Source organism: Balaenoptera acutorostrata, chromosome 2 (genome assembly GCF_949987535.1).
Source record: "Balaenoptera acutorostrata chromosome 2, mBalAcu1.1, whole genome shotgun sequence".
Taxonomy (NCBI): domain Eukaryota; kingdom Metazoa; phylum Chordata; class Mammalia; order Artiodactyla; family Balaenopteridae; genus Balaenoptera; species Balaenoptera acutorostrata.
In genome coordinates, this window is record NC_080065.1 from 178660920 (window position 1) to 178683380 (window position 22461).

A 22461-nucleotide genomic window follows, 5' to 3' on the forward strand; every position below is an offset into this window, starting at 1 on the left:
GCATTCCTGCTCCTAGTTCTAGAAGGAGAGAGATCCAGGTGCAAGACACAAAAGCCGAGGGACAAGAGCTGGTTTGAAAAATGTCGCCGATCACCTCTGCTTGGGGAAAAAAACCTGCCAGGGTTTCAAGTGATCTGTGTTCTATGCACAGGAAGGAGCTGAGGTGAAGGTCACTGTATAACTTGGTTCCCCGACATGGAGCAAGGACCAAGCTGTGCCTGGGAGGAAAAAGCCAGACTCGGAACAATCGATCATGGCAAGGAGGATGATTAAAGTAAAGACAGTTAGCTTTCCTATCACTGGCTCCAAGTGAGCCACATACCATATATACCTGTGTGGGACCCGAGGGGGCGCCCAGAACCAGGTCGGGAGGGCCAGCGGGCATGGGCCCGCCTGGAGGCCACGGAAGCGCTACTGATGCAAATTCAAGTTCTCCTCAAGCTAGTGACCCCTCTTTTAGGAGTCTGCCCTGCGGGAATCCTCGCTTGTGCGCTCAACAATGAATTCGAGAAGCATCTATCGAAGAAGCAAAAAAATACCCGAACGCCCCCTATGGGCATCGGGTCACGGGAAGAGCATATGGGATACTCCAGGCGGCCGTGGGAAACGGAAGGCTCTCAATGACACTTCCATCAGCTGCGAGAGAGCGTAACTGGGGGCTAGTCTGATGCCACTGTTCTCATTCTCTGGTAAGACAAGAGCCTGGAGACAGGAACCGGGGTGCAGAGGGAGGGAGGGGAAGTTTTCACCCTCTGTACATGTGAAGGCAGTCATTTTTATGATAAAGGCCGAGGAGGAGGTCATGCAACAAGCCATTCAAAGGGACGCCCGCCAGCAGGGAAGGAAGAAGCAAGGGCCTCTGCTGGCCGCTGGTCTGTGTGGCCCATAGCCTGCAGGAGGATCTGGGTCTGCAGATAAGACGCTCAAGAAGGATCACCAGCCCTCGCTGAGGGGCCACAGGTGACAGCGGTGCACCTCCGCCGTGATGTCAAAACCACCCGGGCCGGGCCGCAGGGCACTGGTGAAAAATGACACGAACCCTGGGGGATGGGTGCTGTCGTGGAGGGTGTCCCCTGGCCCGCCCCGCCAAGGGCCCCAAAAGCATCTTCACAAGATTCCCCAATGGCCACATGACGTGAGAGCCGCTACGGTTGTCATTTTAGGGGCGAGAAAAATGAGGCTCAGAGGGGTGTGGTCACCTGCCTGTGGCTGCCCCTCAGGCCCAGGTTTCGCCCCAGGCCGTGGCCTCTGCAGCACGGGCTAGACCGGATCTCCTCCTAAAGCCTGCAAGGGGCCAGCGCTGGCGCTGCAGAAAGCTTTTCGGAATGGGCTGAGGCCGTCTGATGTTAAAAGCATTCTCACCCCCGATCCCACCACTGTGCAGTGCCACATGGCAGAGAGGGCAGGGGGACGTCAGGGCTGTAACGGCCACACAGGACAGTGTCCCTCTGGGAGGGGTCTTGTACACTGCACCATCTGCCATCTGAGGTGCCAAGGAGCTTCTGGATCCCATTCTAGCCAAGCCAGCTAAGGGTCCCTGGCAGGGCAGACACCTGGAGTGCGGAGGCAGGAGGAGCCCCGGGTGAGAAGCTGAGATCATGGGGCACACCCACTCCTCCGACTCAAAGCTGGGTGGGTGCCGGGAGCACCGTCTTAGAGTCAGGGTGAGGATTCCAAGAAACCAAGAAGTAGCTGACACATGGCTCGGCTCCCTCCCCCCATGTCTGTCCTCCCTGCAGCCACCAGAGGGTGCCCGTGAACACCTGAGTCAGGCCATGTCCTGCCGATGCGCAGAACCCTCCAGGGCTCCCACCTCAGAGCAAAAACCAAAGCCCTCCCCACGGTCTACAAGGCCCTGTAGGCTCTACCCTGTCCCCTCCCCGCCCTCCCTTCCTCCCACTCTCCCCTCGCTCACTCTGCTCCAGCCACATGGGCCTTCTCCGAAATGCTGGACGAAATCCTGCCTCAGGGCCTTTGCACTGGCCGGGCCCCCATCCCCAGGACTCTGCATGGCCCCCTTCCTCACCTCTTCAGGTCTCTGCCCGACTCTCACTGTCTCAGGGGGGCCTTCACTGGCCACTTTATTTTAAATGCTACGCCCACAACTACCCTGGCACTCTCTAGCCCCCTCCCTACTTCGATACTTGGCCATTTCACAGAGTACACATGTTCTCATCTACTTATCTTGCCTCATCCTTCCCCCCTCCCCGTTCTGAGCATATGGGGTGTCTGCCCAGTACACTGGGGAGACCCCAGTGCTCAAGACAGGGCCTAGCACACAGGGGGCTCTGGCCAAGTGTTTGTTGAACGAACTGACGGACGGATGAGTGGGGGAGCCTGAGGCCAGGTGGAGGCCCCGGAGCGCCAGGTGGGGGGAGGGGCACATACTGCAGCAGGGCTTTGGTCTTGCGCGTGGGGTCGTCAGGCCGGAAGTTCTTGTACTCCTCCACCTCCTTCTCCAGGGACAGCAGCTGGCTCTGCAGCTTGCTGCGCAGGGCCGGCAGCGACTCCCGGATGTGGTTGGTCAGTTGCTGCGGGAGAGAGGCTAGAGGTCAGAGGTCAGCACGGGCAGGATGCAGAGAAGGGGTGGGCCCGCTCCACCCCCAGCCTCGACGGACCAACAGAAACATCCAGCTGGAGTCACACTGGCGTGAGGGGCAGGGAGAGGTGGCACAGCTCCGTCCACAGTGGCGAGATGCTGCAAACAGCCCGCCGGGCGTTGGGAGGACAGATCAACCAGGCTGTCCACACCAAAGAGTACACGCAACTGTTCGCAAGGACCAGGCAGCAGGACCCAAGTGCTGACCGGGAACAGCCTCCCACAAGTGCCGCTCAGTTGGGGGCGGGGGGGGGGGGTGAAAGCCTAGAAGCCACCGCAGGACCCAGGTACAGAAGGACTGTCAGACGGGCGATGGTGCATCCACACTGCAGAACGCTGGGGGAACGTACAGACGCGGGGACGGGCCCTACAAACTACAATAGGAACAGTTTGCCAAAAAAGGCACAGAACACACCTATGATGTGCTCCCCTCTGTAAAGACGGGGAGAAAGTAAGAACACATTTTCATTTGCACGAACAGAGGGAAGGATGGTTCACAAGAGAAGGGCAGAATGGAGCAGGCAGGTGGAAGGACCCTTCCCTGCAGCCCCCTTTTCCTCTGTTGTTCTGCCTTTGAACCACGGGGATTTGTTCCTTATTCACGGATCTTAAAAGGGGGCAGCAGTGCAGAAAAAGTTAGGCAATGAGCCTCAAGACGGGTCGTTCAAGAAAAAGCTAGATACAGAGCAGTGGGTAAATATCTTAATTGTTCAGGTGGTGAAAAGGAAGATGGAAAGGGAAGAGAAGGAAAAGAGAAGCAGGAGGAAGAGGAAGGCTGGCGGTACAGACACATCAGTGTCTAGCGTCTCGAGAAGGAAGCCCAGGAAGTGGTGACACCGGCCGCCTCAGGGGAAGAGAGCCATCGCGGGATGGGAGGAAATGGGACATTCACTATATTTGCACTGTCTGACTTTTTTTAATACTATGATAAAAGAGAAAGAGAGAAGGGAAGAAAAAAATAATAGCCATAAAATCAGCTAAACCCACAAAGTGAAAAGCAGTGTTTTGTGGCCATCTGTCCTACAAGCCAAAAGAAATGACAAACTATCCATCAAGCTAGAAAAAAAACATATGAAGGAGGCTCACAGTCCGTGGAATGAATCTGATGGTCACCCCAAAGCCCTATGTGAGCTGGGGCCCCTCCCTGTGGGAGCTGCAGGTCCCTAAGGGTGGCAGTCCACTCCGGGCCCCGACAGCATCCTGGGGCGTTACGGTGGCCCCATTTAGCTCGTGAGGCAAAGGAGTTGGGGGGGGGGGGAACCAGGAAGCACCAGGATGTGGAGCTAGGCCCCCAGAAGGCCAGCTGGGCTGCTCACCTGCAGCTCTCAGAGGGGGCCCCAGGCACCTGCGGGGAGTTTTACTTCCCTTCCTCTCCCTCCACCCCCTGCCCAGGCAGACCGCTGCTTCCTTTCCTGGAGGGCCCCTCCCACCGGACACTTACTTCCCTCTTTGTTCTGCTGAGCTGCCTGCTCTGCCTTCCTGCTCTGCGCCAGCTCTCTTTCCGGCCCCATCACTGCCTAACGCTCGACTGTGCCTCTACCTGGTGCCCCCAATTAGAAACATCCCTTCCCTAAGGACAGGGCCCAGCTCCCACATTGCCACTGTGTCCCACTGCAGTCATGAAGGACTCAGACTGTCGCTCTGAGGCCCTGCCCCATCCGAGATGCTACCATATAGCACTGAGGGGGAATTCCTCGTAACCCCGGGGCCACTAAGGACCACACTGCCTGCAACAGTATAGCTACATAATCCCACATTAGGGATTTTACTCTCGTAGAAATTGGCACACATGCAAAACGATGTTATTAAACAGCAGCCTTTTACTGACTAGGAACATTAGAAACCAGCCTTCCAAAAAGAGCCTGGTTAAACAGACTAAGACCCATGTGTTCAGGGACTACTACAGGGCCACGAAAAAGAGTGAGGAAGCTTTTTCTGTAGGGACAGAGCTCCAGGAGATACTGCTGAGCAAAAAAAAAAAAAAAAAAAAAAAAAAAAAAACCAAGGGGCGGGTATCCATGACTATGCAAGAAAGAGAGAAATGTGATTCTCAAAAGTCCTTTTTGCTTTTATGAACAGAAAGAAACTCAGGCGGTGTTAACGGTGGTGCCCTAGGGGTGGGAAGCAGGGGCAGATGGGGGCGCTTCACTATATACTTTTAAACACTGGTATTTTTTATGAGCCCTGTGAATATACTACCTGTGGGACAAAAGAACACTAGAAAAGCAGTGAGATACCAGAGTTGCTGGCATTTGATATGTGCTGCATTTCATGTAGCAGACGCCAGCCCTGGGGGCAGGGATGCGGATGATTCCCGCCTGATGGACGGGGAGGCTCGGAGAGGCGGGGCTGGGCTTTGGACCAAGGAAGGCCAGGCTGCGAAGTCCTCCCACTTGGCTACTGTCGAGCACTGCCAGCCACCCGGTGTTGGTCCAGGCGAGGCATTCGTAACCCAGGTCATCAGTGTCAGGAACTGTACGCAAACTTCTGGGTACGTGACTAAATAATTACGGTGGTAATTAAAATAATGGTAATAAACAAGAAGGTCCTACTGTACAGCCCAGGCAACTATAGTCAATATCCTGTGACAGACCATAATGGAAAAGAATATGAAAAAGAATATATATATGTATAACTGAATCACTTTGCTGTACAGCAGAAATTAAGCCAACATTGTAAATCAACTATACCTCAATACAATTTTTTTTTAAATAAAAATAAAATAATGGTAACAATAGTAGTGATGGTAATAATAGTACCAGTACAGACTTACTGAACACCCACTCTTCTCCAGGCCCTGAGTCAAATGTTCACTGAACCCATTTTGCTAAAACAAGTGCTGCTCTAGACCACGGCCAACGGCATTGTGGATGGCAGCTGTTGTGCAGTGCGCAGCCTGAGCAACTGCACAAAACCCTTGCTGTACCTGATTCAGAGTCTTCTGCAGGTGTGGGGTGCCCATGCGGTCCGCCATGTGCCGGTAGGCCGGGTGGGAGAGGAAAAACTTCCTCTCGGCCGCCAGCGCTGCACGGATGTCCTTCTTGCCCTCAATGTCCTTCTGGCTGCGGTTCACCACGCCAATGTAGCCTGTGGGGAGAGAGGTTCAGGTCAGGGCAGTGCCAGGCAAGCCAAGGAGCCCAGATGCCCCCTTTTTTGCATGGGACCAGGCAATGTGGGGGTGCAGATGTGGATCTTGCCCTACAAGTCACTCACAGACGAGGTGACAAGCCATACACATTACTCAGAAGCAACACGGAGAATGCAAACACTGAGTACAGTCCTGAAAAGCATAGCAAGTGTTTGGAGGAAGAAGTTATATTCAGCATGGTGTGAGGGGCTGGGTAGAGAAAAGCTCTGAAGAAGATGAAATCCACAATCCGAGCTTTAGAAACAGAAAAAAAAACTTCAAAAAGAAGGGCAATGGGGGACAGCTTATCTTGCTGGATATTAATACCTATTCTACACTGTGTCACAGTGAAAAACAGGAGCCAACCTAAGTGTCCAACAAATGGGGTCTGAGTAACGGTCCATGTACCCCCATATGAGGGATCCCACAGGATCTTTTACAGTCATCTTGAAGAGTATTTGCCTTCAAGGGAATGTTCACAGGGACACATTCTGCTATTTTGCTAAGTGAAATGGAAAAGCAGGTCACCAAGCGGCGTGGCGCTGGAGAGCTGGCGTTCCAAACCAGCTCTGCCACCTGCCAGCTTTGTGAGCTGGGGCAAGGGATTTAGCCTCTCGGTGCCTCAGTTTCTTCATCCATAAAATGGGGATGAGCACAGAGCCATTGCATTGGATTGTTACGGGGATTAAATGGGTTCTTCCACACCAAAAGTGCAGAACAGTGCCTGAAACGTAATAGGTACTTAATACACATTTGCTATTCTCATTTTATTGAAAATAAAAATACTTGGGCTACTCTTGTCAGAATATCTGAAACTAAACTAAACACGAGCCTAATCAGCCTCTGTCTAGATCAAATGACTGGTTTATGGGGAACTACAATTGGCCAGATCCCAAGTGAAGCAGTACAGATAAAGTGGCCGGAGAAGGAGCTGTTTGAACAGAATCGTAGGTATTTATGTGTCAAATGATAGGATGCCTAGGATTTGCTTCATGACCCCCAAGGGAGGAAAGAACAACAGGAGAGGATATTTGGGCATTGAAGGTTAGCTGTATGTGATTAGCAGCGAGGCTGGGCCAGTGGTTCTCCTTGCACTTTTCTCTCCACTTGAGAGAATGTTTGAAAGCAAGTATTGAACATTAAGAAAGGTTACAAATCCTCGGGAACTCTTGGGAAGGAGAAGAACCACAGAGTATTAAATAGGGGGAGAAGTTGCGCTGTGGATGATTTCAGTTTCCTTCTTCTGGACACTTGTTTCCTGTTGCCAAAATGAGTAGGCGTTCACTGTGTAACTGAAAAATGAATGCACGCAAATCAGAAGAAAAAGCTACCTGTGTTCACTCGGGCAGAGAAAAAAAAAGAAGCTTCTACAATGGAACAGAAAAGCAGTTACTTCTGGGCAGTGGGGACATGGGATGGTGAATGTATCTGTGAGCATTTGCTGGGGTTTCAGTAAAGATAACAAAAACAAATCATTTTCCGAAAGCAAAGGTGCACCAGCTCTCCTGCTGCTCAAGTCCACCCATCTTGCCTGCCCTCCCCTGCCCTGTAGCCCCCCGGCCCTCCTGGGACGCACCTCTTCTCAAGGGGAGCAGCTTGTTCTCCAGGATGTCCCTGGCATCAGTGCCTTCGTCCATCAGGTCGAGCTTGGTGATGACGCCGATGGTCCGCAGGCCTGAAAGAGCACAGAGGTCAGAGGGCGCCATGAGGAAGGAGCACAGGCTGGCAACCCCGGGCCACCTGGGGCCCAGCTGGACCCCCCCACTTCCAGGCCGTGTGACCTGGGACAAACCATAACATCACCTGCCTGGACCCTAGTTTCCCTCATGTCAAATGAAGGCAGTAACACGCCAATCTCAGGGGGTCGTCCATGAGGATAAACCTGGCACGTGGCAAATGTTCAGTCAATAAACGCTGGCCACCGTCATCACTGGTACGACCAGAGACGGCGTCTTGCTGCAGCATCAGGGGGCAACCTCATCGAACTTGAACCCCAGGTCAGAATCTCCACGCTGTGCTGAATGGCATGCAACGTAACACGCTAACCCGTGACAACTGTCTCTAGGGTTACCTCTCATCTGAATGGCCAAAATTCCACTCTGGAAACCACCCCATGGAATTCCTCTTCGTCCCAAGTTGCCCAGAATCGAAGGAACCCTCAAATGCCCCTGCTGGTGCCTGAGGGCCCCTCTGTGCTAGGGGGGGGGGGGGGGGGGGGTGGGTGGGTGTGTGTGTGTGTGTGTGTGTGTGTGTGTGTGTGTGTGAGAGAGAGAGAGAGAGAGAGAGAGAGAGAGAGAGAGAGAGAGAGAGAGAGAGAGAGAGAGAGAGAGAGAGAGAGAGAGAGACATCACAGAGGGAAGCCCAGGGAGATCTCTGGGGGGTGCTAAGGTGGGTGTCGAAGAGGTGACAGCCGTGCCTTCCCTGCGGCCCCTGCCTGCTCACATTCTGCTGAGAGTATGAGAGTATGAGCTGGCATCACCTTTTCGGAGGGCAAAGGAGCCCCCAGTGCAAGCACCCACAAAGCTTGGGGAGGGTAGAGGCAGCCCAAGGTAGAGAGATATGACTGCGGAGGGGGTCTGGGGGCATCTACTTTATTAGAAATGTCCAATCTCACTGAAGCACTGTTCCTAAAAGCTCAGAAACAACCCAAATGTTCAGAACAAAAAAAAGACAGCAATGGGCCACATGGTGGATGGCTACGGACCTATGTCCCTATGGTAATAGGCAAACACACACACACTACAGAAAAATAAGGAAAGACCATCCCATTTCTAAAAATGTGACTTTACGTGGAAGAACAAACTCTGAGAGAATATTTGCCCAGTGTGGCCACCAGTATCTGCAGGGGGAGAGGAGCTGTCACATGTTAGGCTCTACATTTTACAATGGTGACATTTTGGGGATAATTATCATGAATACTTCCAAAGTTAGAAAGCGACTTTTTTCTGGAAGAATGCCAGCATCAAGTTCACCTAACCGTTTTCCTCACTGCTTGATCTCACCTCTGCGGTCACGGTCACACGCTGTTTCCCGGGACTGGACTAGGGGTACAGGAAGGCCTGGGGGGGGCGCTGCAGGCAGGGGCGGCCCCTCCCAGGAAGGCACACCGGGATGGCCCTGGGGAAGAGCTGCCAGAGCCCCGAGCTCTGAGGAGCTCACACTCCCGGCGGGAAAGGAGCCCCCCTTTGCCAACTGTCCCCCAGGCCTACAAACTAGGGGGCGTGAGCCACAGAGCCTGTCTCCCCCAACTCCACACTGGTCCCCAACTCCTTCCAAAACACTGTGGGATCCAGGCAGTCGGCGGACAATTTGGAGAATGTATTTCGGTGTGTGTCGTACTCTGCTAACCCCCCGCCGCTCTCAAAGCACACCCAGCTCCCCACCGCAGCCCACGGGGCCTGCTCGACTGGTCCTGGCCCCTCTCGGCCCTCGCTCCCGCGCCCTCCCTTTAGCTCACTCTGCTCTGGCCACACCGACCTCCCTGCTGTGTCCTGGGCAGCCCGCTCTTTAGCACCCACTGTCCGTTTTCCTGGGTTTTGCCTTTTTCTCATTCTGATCTTGCCCAGAACCTCACGTCTTCAGAGGCCCGTGACTGCACCCCCTTCCACCCCAGCCTCTCTCAGTGGGTTCTATTTCCATCCAGTGCTTACCACTACCGGAAGTTACTCCACTTGCTTATTTCCAGTGGGGGATTCTGTCGCCCCCACTGGAATATCAGCTCGCTGGTGGCAGAGGGCCCCTCTCAATTTTGCCCCCTGCAGGGTTCCCAAGGCCGAAACAGAGCCTGGCATGTAGCTGGGGCTTAACTGACATTTGCTGAACGAAGGCCCTGGGTCACAGATGCCCCAGTCTCCACCACTCCCTCCGGCCCCAACTGGCTTCATTAACTCGTCATCCTTTCACCTTCCCTGCTGGACCCCCCCGAACAGTGATGGCGAGACCTCCGGTCCTCTTGACAGCTCTACAAGTTAGGACTGCTGTTGCCACTTCGACAGGAGGGACCAAGCCTCGGGGAGGAAGAGGAACTTCTAGAGGTGGGATTTGGACTCGCATCTGTGCCCAAGGAGGGCTGCCCTCTTCCCACCCCCCTGAACTAGCTTTCTGCACAGGCGAAGCAGGGACCAGCTTTCCAAGGAGCAATGCCAACCGCCACACACTGGCCTCCCAAGGGATGCCCCCCGGGACTGCTGGCCCTCATGGGAAATTCTGTGTCCCGGGCCTTTTCCTGGGGAGGCTGTGCGCCAAAGGGAACGCCAGTGACGTGGAATCGAGGATGTGGGGCAAGTCGTGATGCTCCAAGGCGCCGGGAAGAGGGAGCTGCTGCCGTGGGGGCTCGGGGGGTACCTTGGGGGTCGACCTCCTTGGCCAGCTTGAGGGCATCCGAGTTGGCCAGGTCCATGTTGGCGGGGGTCACGGCGAGGATGAGGCTGCTCTCCCGGCTGATGAACTGCAGGATCATGTCCTTGATCTGGTACTCGATGTCTGCGGGCTGGTCCCCCACAGGCACCTTGGTGATGCCCGGGAGGTCGATGAGGGTCAGGTTCAACACTGGGAGGGAAAGCAGAGGGAGAGGCTGTCAGAGCCAGGGTAGGGGAGGCACGCCCAGCCCTGCAGGGACCTGGCCCACTTCTCCAAGCGCTGGGGGTCAGGCCTCAGGATGTCTCCTGCGCTCCAACTGGATCCCACCTTTTGACCCGATAACTCCCTCCTAGGAATCCCATCTTATAGACACCCTCCTGTACTCTATTTCAGTGAGACAGCTTTGTTTTTTTAATGAAGTGACTATTTTTTTTTTTACTGAAGTATAGTTGAAGTACAATATCATATAAGTTACAAGCATATAATACAGTGATTCACAATTTTTTAAAGTTATACTCCATTAATAGTTATTATCAGCGATACAGTTTTAAATCTGGACATTTGCATTTGCAGACTGGAATTACTCTCGATGGCTGAATAAATTTCAGCCCATCGATTCAGCCAATACCAAGGAACTATTAAAAACAAAAAGATGATACTCTGGTAAGAAACACACTCTGAGATGCACTCATACAAAAAAGAGGCATCAATGACTTTTATACCATGCTACGATTTGAGTAAAAGTTGTGAAACACACATACACGATATATACATACATGTTCATAACTGCCTACATAGGCATTATGTATCATTTCGAGAACATGAAATATATTTCTAATTTTGGAGGGCAAGGTAGGTTTTCACTGGATATACCCTTTTATAACTTGAATATGAGCCATGTACAGGCATCATTTATTCAAAAATAAATAAACTGGGAATTGCCTGGCGGTCCAGTGGTTAGGACTCTGCACTTTCACTGCCGAGGGTGTGGGTTCAATCCCTGGTTGGGGAAGTAATATCCCGCAAGCCAAGTGGTGCGGCCAATAAATAAATAAATAAACTCATCACAAAGAACCCATACCGAGGTGTTAAGAGTCGGCTGCAATATTCACCAAATACCACTTAAGTTAGCAATCCATGCCTCTGGGTCAGAGGTTATACATGGCTACAGGCTGCCTGCTCTGTTTTAATGATGCAGTTTTAAAATCAGGACGTTATGCAGAAAAATCTGGCTTTCTGGCTCCTCTTGAAGAACCAGAAGACCTGGCTACCTTGGGCTGGCATCACTGTGTGGCCACCATTCACCTGGGAGCCGAGCCGTGGCTGCCTCTTTAAAAGGAACATAAGAGCTGCAATTCACCCCAGACTCCACCACTCCCGACAGTCTCCCTGGTGTGCTGTTTCTCTTAGAGCTGAGATCAGACGTGGGAAGATACGGATCAAGAGGGCTGTGTTGTGTGTGACGAGAAATGGGAGGGGCCGTATTCTTGAGGGTGAGGCCGACCCGACCTGTGACCCGCGGAGTCAGCCTTCCGCTGCCCCCGTATGTGAGGGGTCCCTGTTGCCTACCGTGTGGCGAGTAGACCCGCAGGTTGATGGGCACTGGGGAGATGCCTTTGTTGGTCCCCGTGACCCTGTCGGTCTCGGCTTCAATCTCCTGTCGGACTTCCTCAAAGTCTGTAAACTTTTTGGACTTGCAGTGCAAAAACTCGGCATATTCTGAAAAGGGAAGAAAGATGTTCCAAATGAGAAAGAGAAGCGGTCTCGCTGTGTGCGGGGGGAACAGATGGCCTTCTGGGACAGGTGCTTTGTCAAGCAGAGAAAGTGAAGAATCAGTTACAGGCCTCCCAGGAATTTGGGGGGCAACAGATTCATTCTCTTGACAAGTATTTGAGGGGGGCCCGCCTATAGACCATGCCCCCTTCTAGACCTCAGGGATTCCACAAGGTACAAAACGGGCAAAAATCCTGACTATGTGGAATGGACATTCTCATGAAGCATTTTGCAAAACAACACGTCATGACATATTATGAGTATAAAAAAAAATCAAAAACAAAACAAAAAACACCCCACAAAAAACAAAAGACAACAACCGACAGGTGGGTGTGACCAGCACTTATTCTTTTTTTTTGATGAACAGAATACGAAGGATGGGCATGCATCACCCAGAGCGCAGTGATGCACGTTTGATGAAGCTTCTGCTTCCGTGTTATATCACACGAGATGGTCCTGGGTCCTGATGCAGAATCTCAAGTCAGAAGGGCCGCAAGCCACTGCCCTGGTGGGATCCTGAGCCGCCAGCGCCCTCTGGCCAGGCGAGATCCCCAGTGCGTGTCCCTGGAACTCATCGTCCTCCTTCCCCAGGGCACCCGCACAGGATGGGGAACAGGCAGCACCACTGGCCTCACGAAAGCCCATCTCGCTGCCCGTCCGCCCCTCCTGGCTGTTCATGGGGCCCCCCAACCTAGATGTGGTGTGCTGTCTAGGCTGTTCATGGGGCCCCCCAACCTTCTCCCTCAGGAGAAATGCTTTCTGGCTTCTTCAGGCCTTCTGAGCCCAGGGTGTCTGAAAGCCGTTATTGACACTGAGATGAAGGGAAATAAAAGTGACTAACGGGGCTTCCCTGGTGGCGCAGTGGTTAAGAATCCGCCTGCCAATGCAGGGGACACGGGTTCAAGCCCTGGTCCGGGAAGATCCCACATGCCGCGGAGCAACTAAGCCCGTGCGCCACAGCTACTGAGCCTGTGCTCTAGAACCCGCGAGCCACAACTACTGAAGCCCACGTGCCTAGAGCCCGTGCTCCTCAACGAGAAGCCACCACAATGAGAAGCCCGCGCACAGCAACGAAGACCCAACACAGCCTAAAATAAATAAATTTTTTTTAAAAAGTGACTAACGATAGTGCTGGTCCTATCATCAAGGCAGAGAAATCCAAAGCACAATGTGGATAAAGCAGGAAGAAAAAATGTTCATCGCAGGACGTAGGTGCTGAGTCTATAGGCATTCACCGTACAATTCCTGACTTTTCCATGTGTTTGAATTTTCACAGTATATGTTGGGGAGGGGGGACCTTCTAGGCCCAGAGATCACGGCTCCTGCAAGTGATGCTGAAAAGAGGGAAGTAAGTCTCACTGGCAAACAGCCTAAAGAACTGGTCCACGGCAGAGATGCAAAGATGTACACTGTAGCGCTGTTTCTCACAGTAAAAGACTAGAAATTGCCTCAATGCCCACCAGGAGGAGACCTGGCTACATAAATCACAGCACAGTGTTACCATCAGCTGCATCAGAAGAAAGGATGGAGAAAGACCCCTGCGACAGAGAAAGCCAGGCAGGTGAAGAATCTCTACCCAGAGGTGGAACACAGCAGAAAGAAATGAATGCAAAGAGGTTCGCCATCCCATCACCATAACCGAACAAACTATGGCCAACAGTCAGGCCTTGCTTGCTCTGGCCAGGCCCTGCGTGTGGTCCCATTTGTTCCTCACAAGTGAGCACCTTCGCAGATAGGCACCTCCATAACGCCCATATCACAGACAGGAAAACTGAGGCCAGAGAGGTGACGCAACCTAGCTCAAGCTCAGTGGCGGAGCTGGGATTTGGAGTTCAGATAATCTGTCTCCAGATGGTGGCTCTCGAGTCACATGGCCTCTGTGAGGCCACAGACAGGCTCTTCACCTCTCTAACCTCTGCTGCGGGGGTCAGGGGGACTCTGCGCTCAGATCACTGAGGATCTTACCCAATGTGGGCACTGGCCACTCGGGAGCAGGGCAAGGAAGACGCTGGCTAGAGGGTACAGGATCAACCACCCCACCCCCTTCAGCTGACCCAGTTCCCAAGGACGGTCGTGCTCCAGCCCTCCACAGGACAAGAGGAAATACTCCGCTGCTCTTCCTGCAGCAGCACCACAAATGGAACAGTCCTCCAACCCCCACAGCAAACCTCAGCTCTCTTCCGGCTCAAGGCCCTGGGCTCAGCACTTGCAAGGTACCATCCCCCTTCCTAGAGTGCAGAGTGCAGGGGAATGGAGGATGGGAAAGGGGCTGCGGACCAGGACACAGGCCCTGTCCCTTGCAAACCTCTGCTCTGCCAGGCCGGCCTGCCTGTTGCCTCTTCCGGGGAGCCTTCCCTGACCCCACGCCACCTGGAACCCCATTGTGCATCTTGGACGTCCTCCCCTGGCAGAGCCAGGTCACCCCGGATTGTGTCTATGGGACCAGGACCTGCCAGCTGTAGCCTCCCAGAGCCTAGTGTGTGTGGCAGCCTTCTCTTCTGCCAAACCCTTTGTGTGAGTGAAAGATGTGCAGGAGATGGTGCTGGAGAGCCACAACTTCTTCCCCAGAGGGTCAGTGGACAGCAGAAACCGTACCCTCTGTGCCTAACGGGAAGGTCAAGGATTCAGCAAGGCCCATCCCTCACAACCTGCCTTCTTTACTGGGTTCCTCGTCACTTTGGAACCATGGGCTAGATTCCAGGCTCATACCAACTAAGAAAGGTTCTGCCAACCCTCCTTCCTCTCCGCCCACAAGCACCGACCCTCTTAAAGCCAGATCTCAGCCTCTGCTCCTTGAAACCCTCCATAGCTCCCACCTCACCCCAGTAAAAGCCAAAGTCTTGGAACTTCCCTGGCAGTCCAGGGGTGAAGACTCCGCGCTTCCAATGCAAGGGGCGCGGGTTCGATCCCCGGTCCGGGAACTAAGATCCCACATGCCGCACGGTGCGGCCCCCCGCCCCCCAAAAAAGAGCTGAAGTCTTTACCACATGTCGCAGGGCCCTACAAAATTTCCTTCCCCCCAACTTCTGACCCCAACTCACTCCCCTCCAGCTACACTGGCTTGCCTGGTTTCTCACACTCCAAGCCCTCCACTCCTGCCTCAGGGCCTTTGCACTGGCTCTTCTCGCTGCCTACAGATACCCTTACGGGTCCCTCCCTCTCCCCCTTTAGGTTTCTGCTTGAATGTCACCTCTCTTTCTCCGTGAGGCCTGCTCTGACCCCAAAGTGAGATGACAAACCTCCTCAGTCTCTTTCCCCCTTCCCTTCCTTAGGATCGTCCAAGTACCTGCCACCTTATAATACGGTTTACCTTGTCAGCCTATGTATTTTCTCTGATTCCCAGGAGAAGGTCCACCCCACGGGGCAGGGATCTGAATCTGTGTTGTTCTGTGTCCCCGGGGCACAGTACTCTGAGCACACAGTAGGTGCTCTGTAATTACGTTTACAACTAAAATGACTGCCGGAAAGGTAGTATGGTCCCTGCTCCAGCTTCCGTGAGGTGGCCCAGCACCGCCACGGCCACCAAGCTGGATATACGGGAGACCAGACAGGAACAGGGTCTGACGGGACCACCTGCTATCTCCCCCTCCCTCCCTCCTTCCCAATGCACTTCTTGACGGCACAGGTCCAGCAGAGCCAGGGTCCTGGTCTGATGAGGAAGATGGACTCGGCACAAGCATGTCACAGCAGGTGCCAGAGGCGCTCAGAAAAGAGACTCAACGTACCAGGAACTAGGAGGCGTCTCCTGGAGGGGTGGCCTGCCCGACTCAGCCCTGGCCTACCTCATGCCCGCATGATCTTTCTGAAGCGGAGACCCTTCCCCACGCCCTGAGGATGCTCTGGACACAGGGGAGTCTACGGGAGATGCAGAGAAGGTGGGGGGGATGCCCACTGGCCAGGCTCCCCCTCTGTGCCTCAGTTTCCCCGTGAGGAAAATTAAAATATGACAAATAGGCGGAGTGTTTAGCCTGGGTTTCCACAGCCCTGTAAGTGCTTGGATGGGGGAGGTGATTTTTTTAACGACGTATGGTCTCAAAGAATAATTCAGAGGCCTTGAGGCTGAGCTAATGGCCTGCAATGCCTGGAGAGCGCCCTCTCAACTCATCCCCAGCAGCCCAGGCCGAGCCACCACCAGCTCCGCCTGCCCTGGTCCCCGGGCCCTGCTGCAGCGCTGGTCTATCCCCAGAGCAGCTGCAGTGTTTTCAAACCTTCCTTTCCTTGTGCTCAGATAACAAAGCCAGTCCCTCAGGTCCCTGGGCCCTGCCACAGCATTTCGACGGCCACACGGGCCTCCCACCGGAGCCCGGCATTAGGCTTCCCTGGAAGGAGGGCCAGCCACGTGTGATCGGTCCCCGGAGGCTCCACGGGACCAGCCCAGGGCACAGCAGGAATCAAGGATAAAGCGGGCCCTCGGCGAGCAGCTGAGCTGCCAACTCGGAGGAGCCAGCCACCCTTAGCCACTGCAGGGCATCCCACCCGCGTCCCATGGGGTCAGTGAATGCGCCTGCAGTTTTCTTCTAGAAGGAGGTCCTGCCCTCCACCCAGGACTTGTTCCCTGCCTCCTTCAGGTCTTGGCTCTAAACAACTCTGCTCGGGGAGGCCCACCCAGACCAGCCGGCCCTTCGCGGCACTCCTCACACTGACTCACCACGTGCTTGTGTGTCCCCTGCTAAAGTCAGAGCTGCAAGAAGGGACTGTGAGGGACTTGGTTTTGGTCTCTGTACTCCACAGTGCCTGGTGCATAGTATTTGCTTAATAAAACTTAATTACTAGGTGGCCTGTTACAAAGCATTAGGTGCCGAAGCGTAGGAGGACTTCCCCCACCCCGTGACTCCCATGTGGGTCCCCACTGTGTTCAGTAGCCAACACCCCGCCTCAGGCATCCCCCAGGCATGCCCTTCAAGAAGGTGCCCTCAGCACTTCCCCAGTGGTCCAGTGGTTAAGACTCTGTGCTCCCAATGCAGGGGGCATGGGTTCGATCCCTGGTCGGAGAAGTAAGATCCTGAATGCCGCTCGGCACGGCCAAAAGGAAAAAAAGGTGCCCTCAGAAGGGAGGTGACAAGTACACGCCACCACCTTCTTGGCGTCAGCCCACCCACCTCCACCCCCAGGCACAAGGAAGCAGCCCCGTAACAGAGGCCACAGTTCCTCAACCTGGTTTCTCATGAGGTCTTTGGGGCCTCCCATTTTAAAGGAGCTCATGGAGGCCCACGAAGGCATGGTCAGAAGATCCCCCTCCCTACCCCAAAGGCAGACCAGGCCACGAGCCCACTGGCATTGCTTAAGAATCGTGAAGTGGGGTCCAGTGGTTAGGACTCTGCACTTCCACTGCAGGGGGCCCGGGTTCAATCCCTGGTCGGGGAACTAAGATCCCATAAGCTGAGTGGTGCAGCCCAAAAAGAAAAAAGAAAAAAGAAAAAGGATCAAGGATATAGAAAGAAGAAAAAGATAGGAGAGATGTGTGATAAGAAGAAAGCATTTACTGGATATCTTTAAGAATACGGGGGCTTCGCTGGTGGCGCAGTGGTTAAGAATCCACCTGCCAATGCAGGGGACACAGGTTTGAGCCCTGGTCCGGGAAGATCCCACATGCCGCGGAACAACTAAGCCCGTGCGCCACAACTACTGAGCCTGTGCTCTACAGCCCGCAAGCCACAACTACTGAGCCTGTGTGCCACAGCTACTGAAGCCCGCACGCCTAGAGCCCGTGCTCCAAAACAAAAGAAGCCACCGTAATGAGAAGCATATGCCCGCAATGAAGAGGAGCTCCCGCTCGCCGCAACTAGAGAAAGCCCGCGTGCAGCAACGAAGACCCAATGCAACCAAAAATAAACAAATAAAATCAATAAATTTATACAGAAAAAAAAAGAATACGGAATGCTAAAACTTGATAAAGCATTAAAAAAACGAATTTTTTAAAAAAACAGCCCCTCGGGCCTGGAGAACGCAAGTCAGGCACCACAGCATGACTTGGGGAGGTGACAGGAAGCTGAGAGGGAGGTGGGAGCGCCTCAGTTTCCCCACAGTGAAACAGGACAACACAGAGCCCATGGTTAGCGATGTGATAAAGCAATTAAATAGTGCCAGGCCCAGAGACAGCGTGCAGATAGCTCAGCTGCCAGGCTTAGGGCAACTTCCGACGCTCCCTGGGGTTTCGGTGCTTCAGGGGTGTGTGTGAGGGTTCTGTCCTGACCTCTGGGAGCACGTCCCATTCCTTCTCCATTCTCAACCCAACAAAGAGCAGAACAACCAGGCCGACACCGGGCAGCGGAGATGGGGGTCTGCCTTCCCCAACCTGTCAACAAACGTGCTGGTCTGGCCGACACAGCCCAGGAGGAACAACTGGGGGCTCAGAGACACCTGGGAGACCCTGAGCACCACATAACCGAAGGGATCCAGACTTGAGGAACTCTTCAGAGCTTTCAGCTGACCAGGAAGGGGGCAAAGCATGTGGCATCTCCGAGTCCGTGTGGTCCTCAACCCCTCCACCCCCAGATTTGAGACAAGTCGTGAACACCTCTCATTCTAGGACACACCGGCCACTGGGAAGGTATGACATTACGATTTATAATAAGAAATATGTATTTGGTCTTCCCTCCACTTCTGACACAGAGCTTCTAAAATCCTTGGAATGTTCTAGTGATAAGAGTGATATTCATAACAAGCCCCTCTCAGTCATACCTAAGTTTATGTTAATGAGGTGGCTTGGAATGCACCTAAGGATGGGGGCTGGCTATCAGGGAAACCAGCCAGCTGCGATTAGAAGGTTGGAAACTTCAGTCCCACCCCTTGACCTCCGGGGAGGAAACACAGGCTGAAGGTTGAATCAAGCACTAATGGGAATGATTTAATCAACCATTCTCTACATCCTCCGTAAAACCCCAAGAGGATGGCGTGCAGAGAGCTTCCAGGTTGGTGAGCAGATGCAGGGGCCGAGAGAGTGGCGAGCTCGGACAGGGCGCAGAAGCTCCTTGTCCCTTCCCCATACCTTGCCTTATGCATCTCTTCCATATGGCTCTTCCTGAGTTATACATATCTTTTTATAATGAACCGGGAATCTGGGGAGTAAAATGTTTCTCTGAGTTCTGTGGACCACTCTGGAAAATTGATTGAACCCAAGGAGGGGCGCATAGGAACCTCTGATCTAGAGTTGGGCGGTCAGAAGCACAGGTGACAGCCTGGACTTGGGATTGGCATCTGAAGCGGGTGCGGGGGTACAGTCTGGCGGGACTGACCCCTTAACCTGTGGGACGTGATGCTGCCTCCAGGTAGGGAGTGTCAGAACTGAGTTAAATTGGAGGACACCGGATCAGTGTCCACTGACAAGTGGAGAACTGGCTGTTGATGTGGGAAAAAACACACACTGGAGAAGGTGACAGTCCCAGGCTGCCATCCTGACCAGCTCCCACCTGACCCTCACCAGCTCCCAGCTTGGTTTCCTTATGGAGACACAAGGCCGCACCCCGACCATGGCAGGGTCTATAGGCTTTATAGAAAAGGCCCTGCCAGGGCCAGGCTGGCCAGGGAAAGGTGCTGCATACACAGTCGTGGATACCCTCCCACGGGAGAGAAGGGGCACAGCAGAAGCCCTTAAGAGCACGGCTAGGCACCTGCCCCATGATGATGGAGCACCTACTGTGTGCCAGGCCCCATGCTGGGCACAGGAGAGAGCAATGGACAAAGCAGGTCAGCGGCTCTGCTCTGGTGGCACTGATGTTGAGGCAGGGGGAGAGAGAGAGAGACCATCAAGAAAATATGAAGGGGACTTCCCTGGTGGCGCAGTGGTAAGAGTCCACCTGACAATGCAGGGGACACGGGTTCAAGCCCTGGTCCGGGAAGATCCCACATGCCGCGGAGCAACTAAACCCGTGTGGCACAACTACTGAGCCTGCGCTCTAGAGCCCACGAGCCACAACTACTGAAGCCTGCATGCCCCAGAGCCCACGTGCCGCAACTACTGAGCCCGTGCTCCGCCACAAGAGAAGCCACCGAAATGAGAAGCCTGTGCACCGCAACGAAGAGTAGCCCCCGCTCATCACAAGTAGAGAAAGCCCACACGCAGCAACAAGGACCCAACGCAGCCAAGAATAAATAAATAGATAGATAAATAGATAATTAATTAATTTTAAAAAGAAAATACAAGGGACTTCCCTGGTGGTCCAGTGGTTAAGCCTCCGCACTCCCAATGCAGGGGGCCCGGGTTCAATCCCTAGTCAGGGAACTAGATCCTGCATGCTGCAAGTGAAGATCTCGCATGCTGCAACTAAAGGAGCCCACATGCGGCAACAAAGATCCTGCATGAGGCAACAAAGATCCCGCGTGCCGCAACTAGGACCCGGCACAAATAAATAAATAACTAAATATGTATTAAGGGAATAAAAAAAGAAAATATGAGAACAGGACGGTGCCTCGTAACGCACACTGCAGAAGAACTACGGCAGCCGTGATGGGGGGGGGGGCTTGGCGGGGGGCTCACCCAGGGGAGGAGGAGGGGGATGGGGCAGGGTGTTCCAGGCAGGACGCACAGTGAGGGTGAAGGTCCAGAGGTGGGAACAATCGAGCTGGTCCTGAGGATGAAGAGGAAGATTGTAGCACCAGGAGGAGGTGAGGGCCCAGAGGCCAGCAAGGCCCCGTGGGAGCCATGAAGCCTCAAGGAGGCTGAGAGCCAAGCCCTGACACCCCCTCTCCGGCTCCTGTGAGCACCGGCCAAGGTCAAGGCTGGGAGGGGAGGCTCGCGCACGTTCCACACAAGAACAGTCCCCAGCACCCAGGGTTTACGAGGTCCGGGGGTGGTTCCCAAGGAGGAGTAGGGTTCCCCCGCGAGCCACCAAACTTCCTGGTGGCTGCGATCTGACGTAATTTTTAAACTAAGCCAATTGAAAGTAATGGCTCACTGAGACCAACCTGGACGAGGAGAAGCAGGGCGCCACTGGGCGCTGCAGACATCAGAGAATTAGGAACTTATGGTACCAGGGACTCCAGACCCTACAGGAGGCGACAGCCACACCACAGACTCGTGGGGTGCCAGGGCCACGAGGGAGACACCACTACCACCCCCCATTCTACAGATGAGGAGGCCGAGGCACAGAGAGGGAAGCTACCTGCCCGACGTCGTGGATAGGAAGGGGTGGCAGCCTGGCTCTGGAGTCCTGTCCCTGAGAAGCACCTGAACAAAACTTTAATCTCTAGGAGCAGTGCAGCCCCGCGTAGCCCCTAGAAAGCTCTAAAGCCCCAGCCATCACCAAGTCCCACACTGCGCTCAGCTTCCTCCCTCTTATCAGTGTCACCCCCAGCCCTGGTGCCTTGGTGACCGTCACCTGGACTCCCCACCTCGAGATCACTGTAGACTCTGCCCTCACCACCACAGCACCGCCCCGGGCCAGGCCCCAACACCTCTCACCTGGCGCCAGGCCCACCTCTCCCTGGCCTCCCCACCTGCACGCCTGCGCCTGTCCGTCCCTCCTCCACAAGGCAGCCGCCGGGCTAAGCCGGTCTCTCCACACCCTGAATGCCACTCGGGTTCCCAACGCCTGAACCCGTTATCACACCTGCCAGGATGTGCCGCCTGCCTCCCGGGCCCGCCCCAGCCTCACCTCACAGCTTCACAACACAGCTGTTGCCCTGCCCAGAATGTTCTCCCCGGGCCCCTGGCCCAAAGTAGATCCAATATCTGGTATACTCTCCCACAGTCCCCTGTGCTTTCCCCTCTCAGCTGGACCATAGCAACCCCGCGTGTGCGGCACCCAACAGGCTGAGCTCAGGGAGGGCCGCGACCCTCGGAGTGCTCACGCTGCCTCCCTGGCATTCGGCCAAGGCCCAGCTCACATCTGCTTGGGACATTAAGAGACTGAGAAGGGACTTCCCTGGTGGTGCAGTGGTTAAGAATACTCCTGCCCATGCAGGGGACACGGGTTCGAGCCCTGGTCCAGGAAGATCCCACATGCCGCGGAGCAACTAAGCCCGTGAGCCACAGCTACTGAGACTGTGCTCTAGAGTCTGCGTGCTGCAACTACTGAGCCCGCGTGCTGCAACTACTGAGCCCGCGTGCCACAACTACTGAAGCCTGTGCGCCTAGAGCCTGTGCTCCGCAACAAGAGAAGCCACCGCAATGAGAAGCCCGCTCACCGCAAGAAAGAGTAGCGCCCGCTCGCCGCAACTAGAGAAAGCCCGCGTGCAGCAACGAAGACCCAACGCAGGCAAAAAAAAAAAAAAAAAAAAGAGAACGAGAGAGAGACTGGGAATGCCATGGTGGGTGGGGGGAGAGTGTGCAAGCTGGGACACAGCAAGGAGCACTCCCACGTGGGACACCCTGGACCCCTCTCCCCCCACCACACCCCCCCAGCCCCAGCCCAACAAGATCCAACTATATGTCTCCATCTTCACGGCTGCCACCCCATCCCTACTTCCTGGGTCCCCCTGCCCCAGAGCTGGTCCCTGTGGTCTCTTCTCCACCAGTGGCCACAGGATCTGGTCAAACCACACCTCGGCTTAAGGCCACACTCCCCCAGAATGAGTTTAAGACTGGGCTTTCAAGATGGCCCTCCCATGTGCCCTCAGGCAAGTGGCTTGGAAGCTTCAGTTCCCTCCTCTGTAAAGTGGGGTG

General features: G+C 54.5%; 1 protein-coding gene across 11 annotated transcripts in view; it reads right to left on the reverse strand.

Moving 5' to 3' along the window:
- DNM2 (dynamin 2) overlaps window positions 1-22461 on the reverse strand; it is a 91609-nt gene that overhangs the window by 34666 nt on the left and 34482 nt on the right. For all 11 annotated transcript variants that reach the window (XM_057539689.1, XM_057539683.1, XM_057539688.1 and 8 more), the window contains exons 3-7: window positions 11655-11804; window positions 10071-10274; window positions 7303-7401; window positions 5526-5686; window positions 2389-2531 (exon numbers count right to left, since the gene is read on the reverse strand). In XM_057539689.1, coding sequence (XP_057395672.1) covers window positions 2389-2531; window positions 5526-5686; window positions 7303-7401; window positions 10071-10274; window positions 11655-11804 — 757 coding nt within the window. The remainder of the gene's footprint in view (window positions 1-2388; window positions 2532-5525; window positions 5687-7302; window positions 7402-10070; window positions 10275-11654; window positions 11805-22461) is intronic.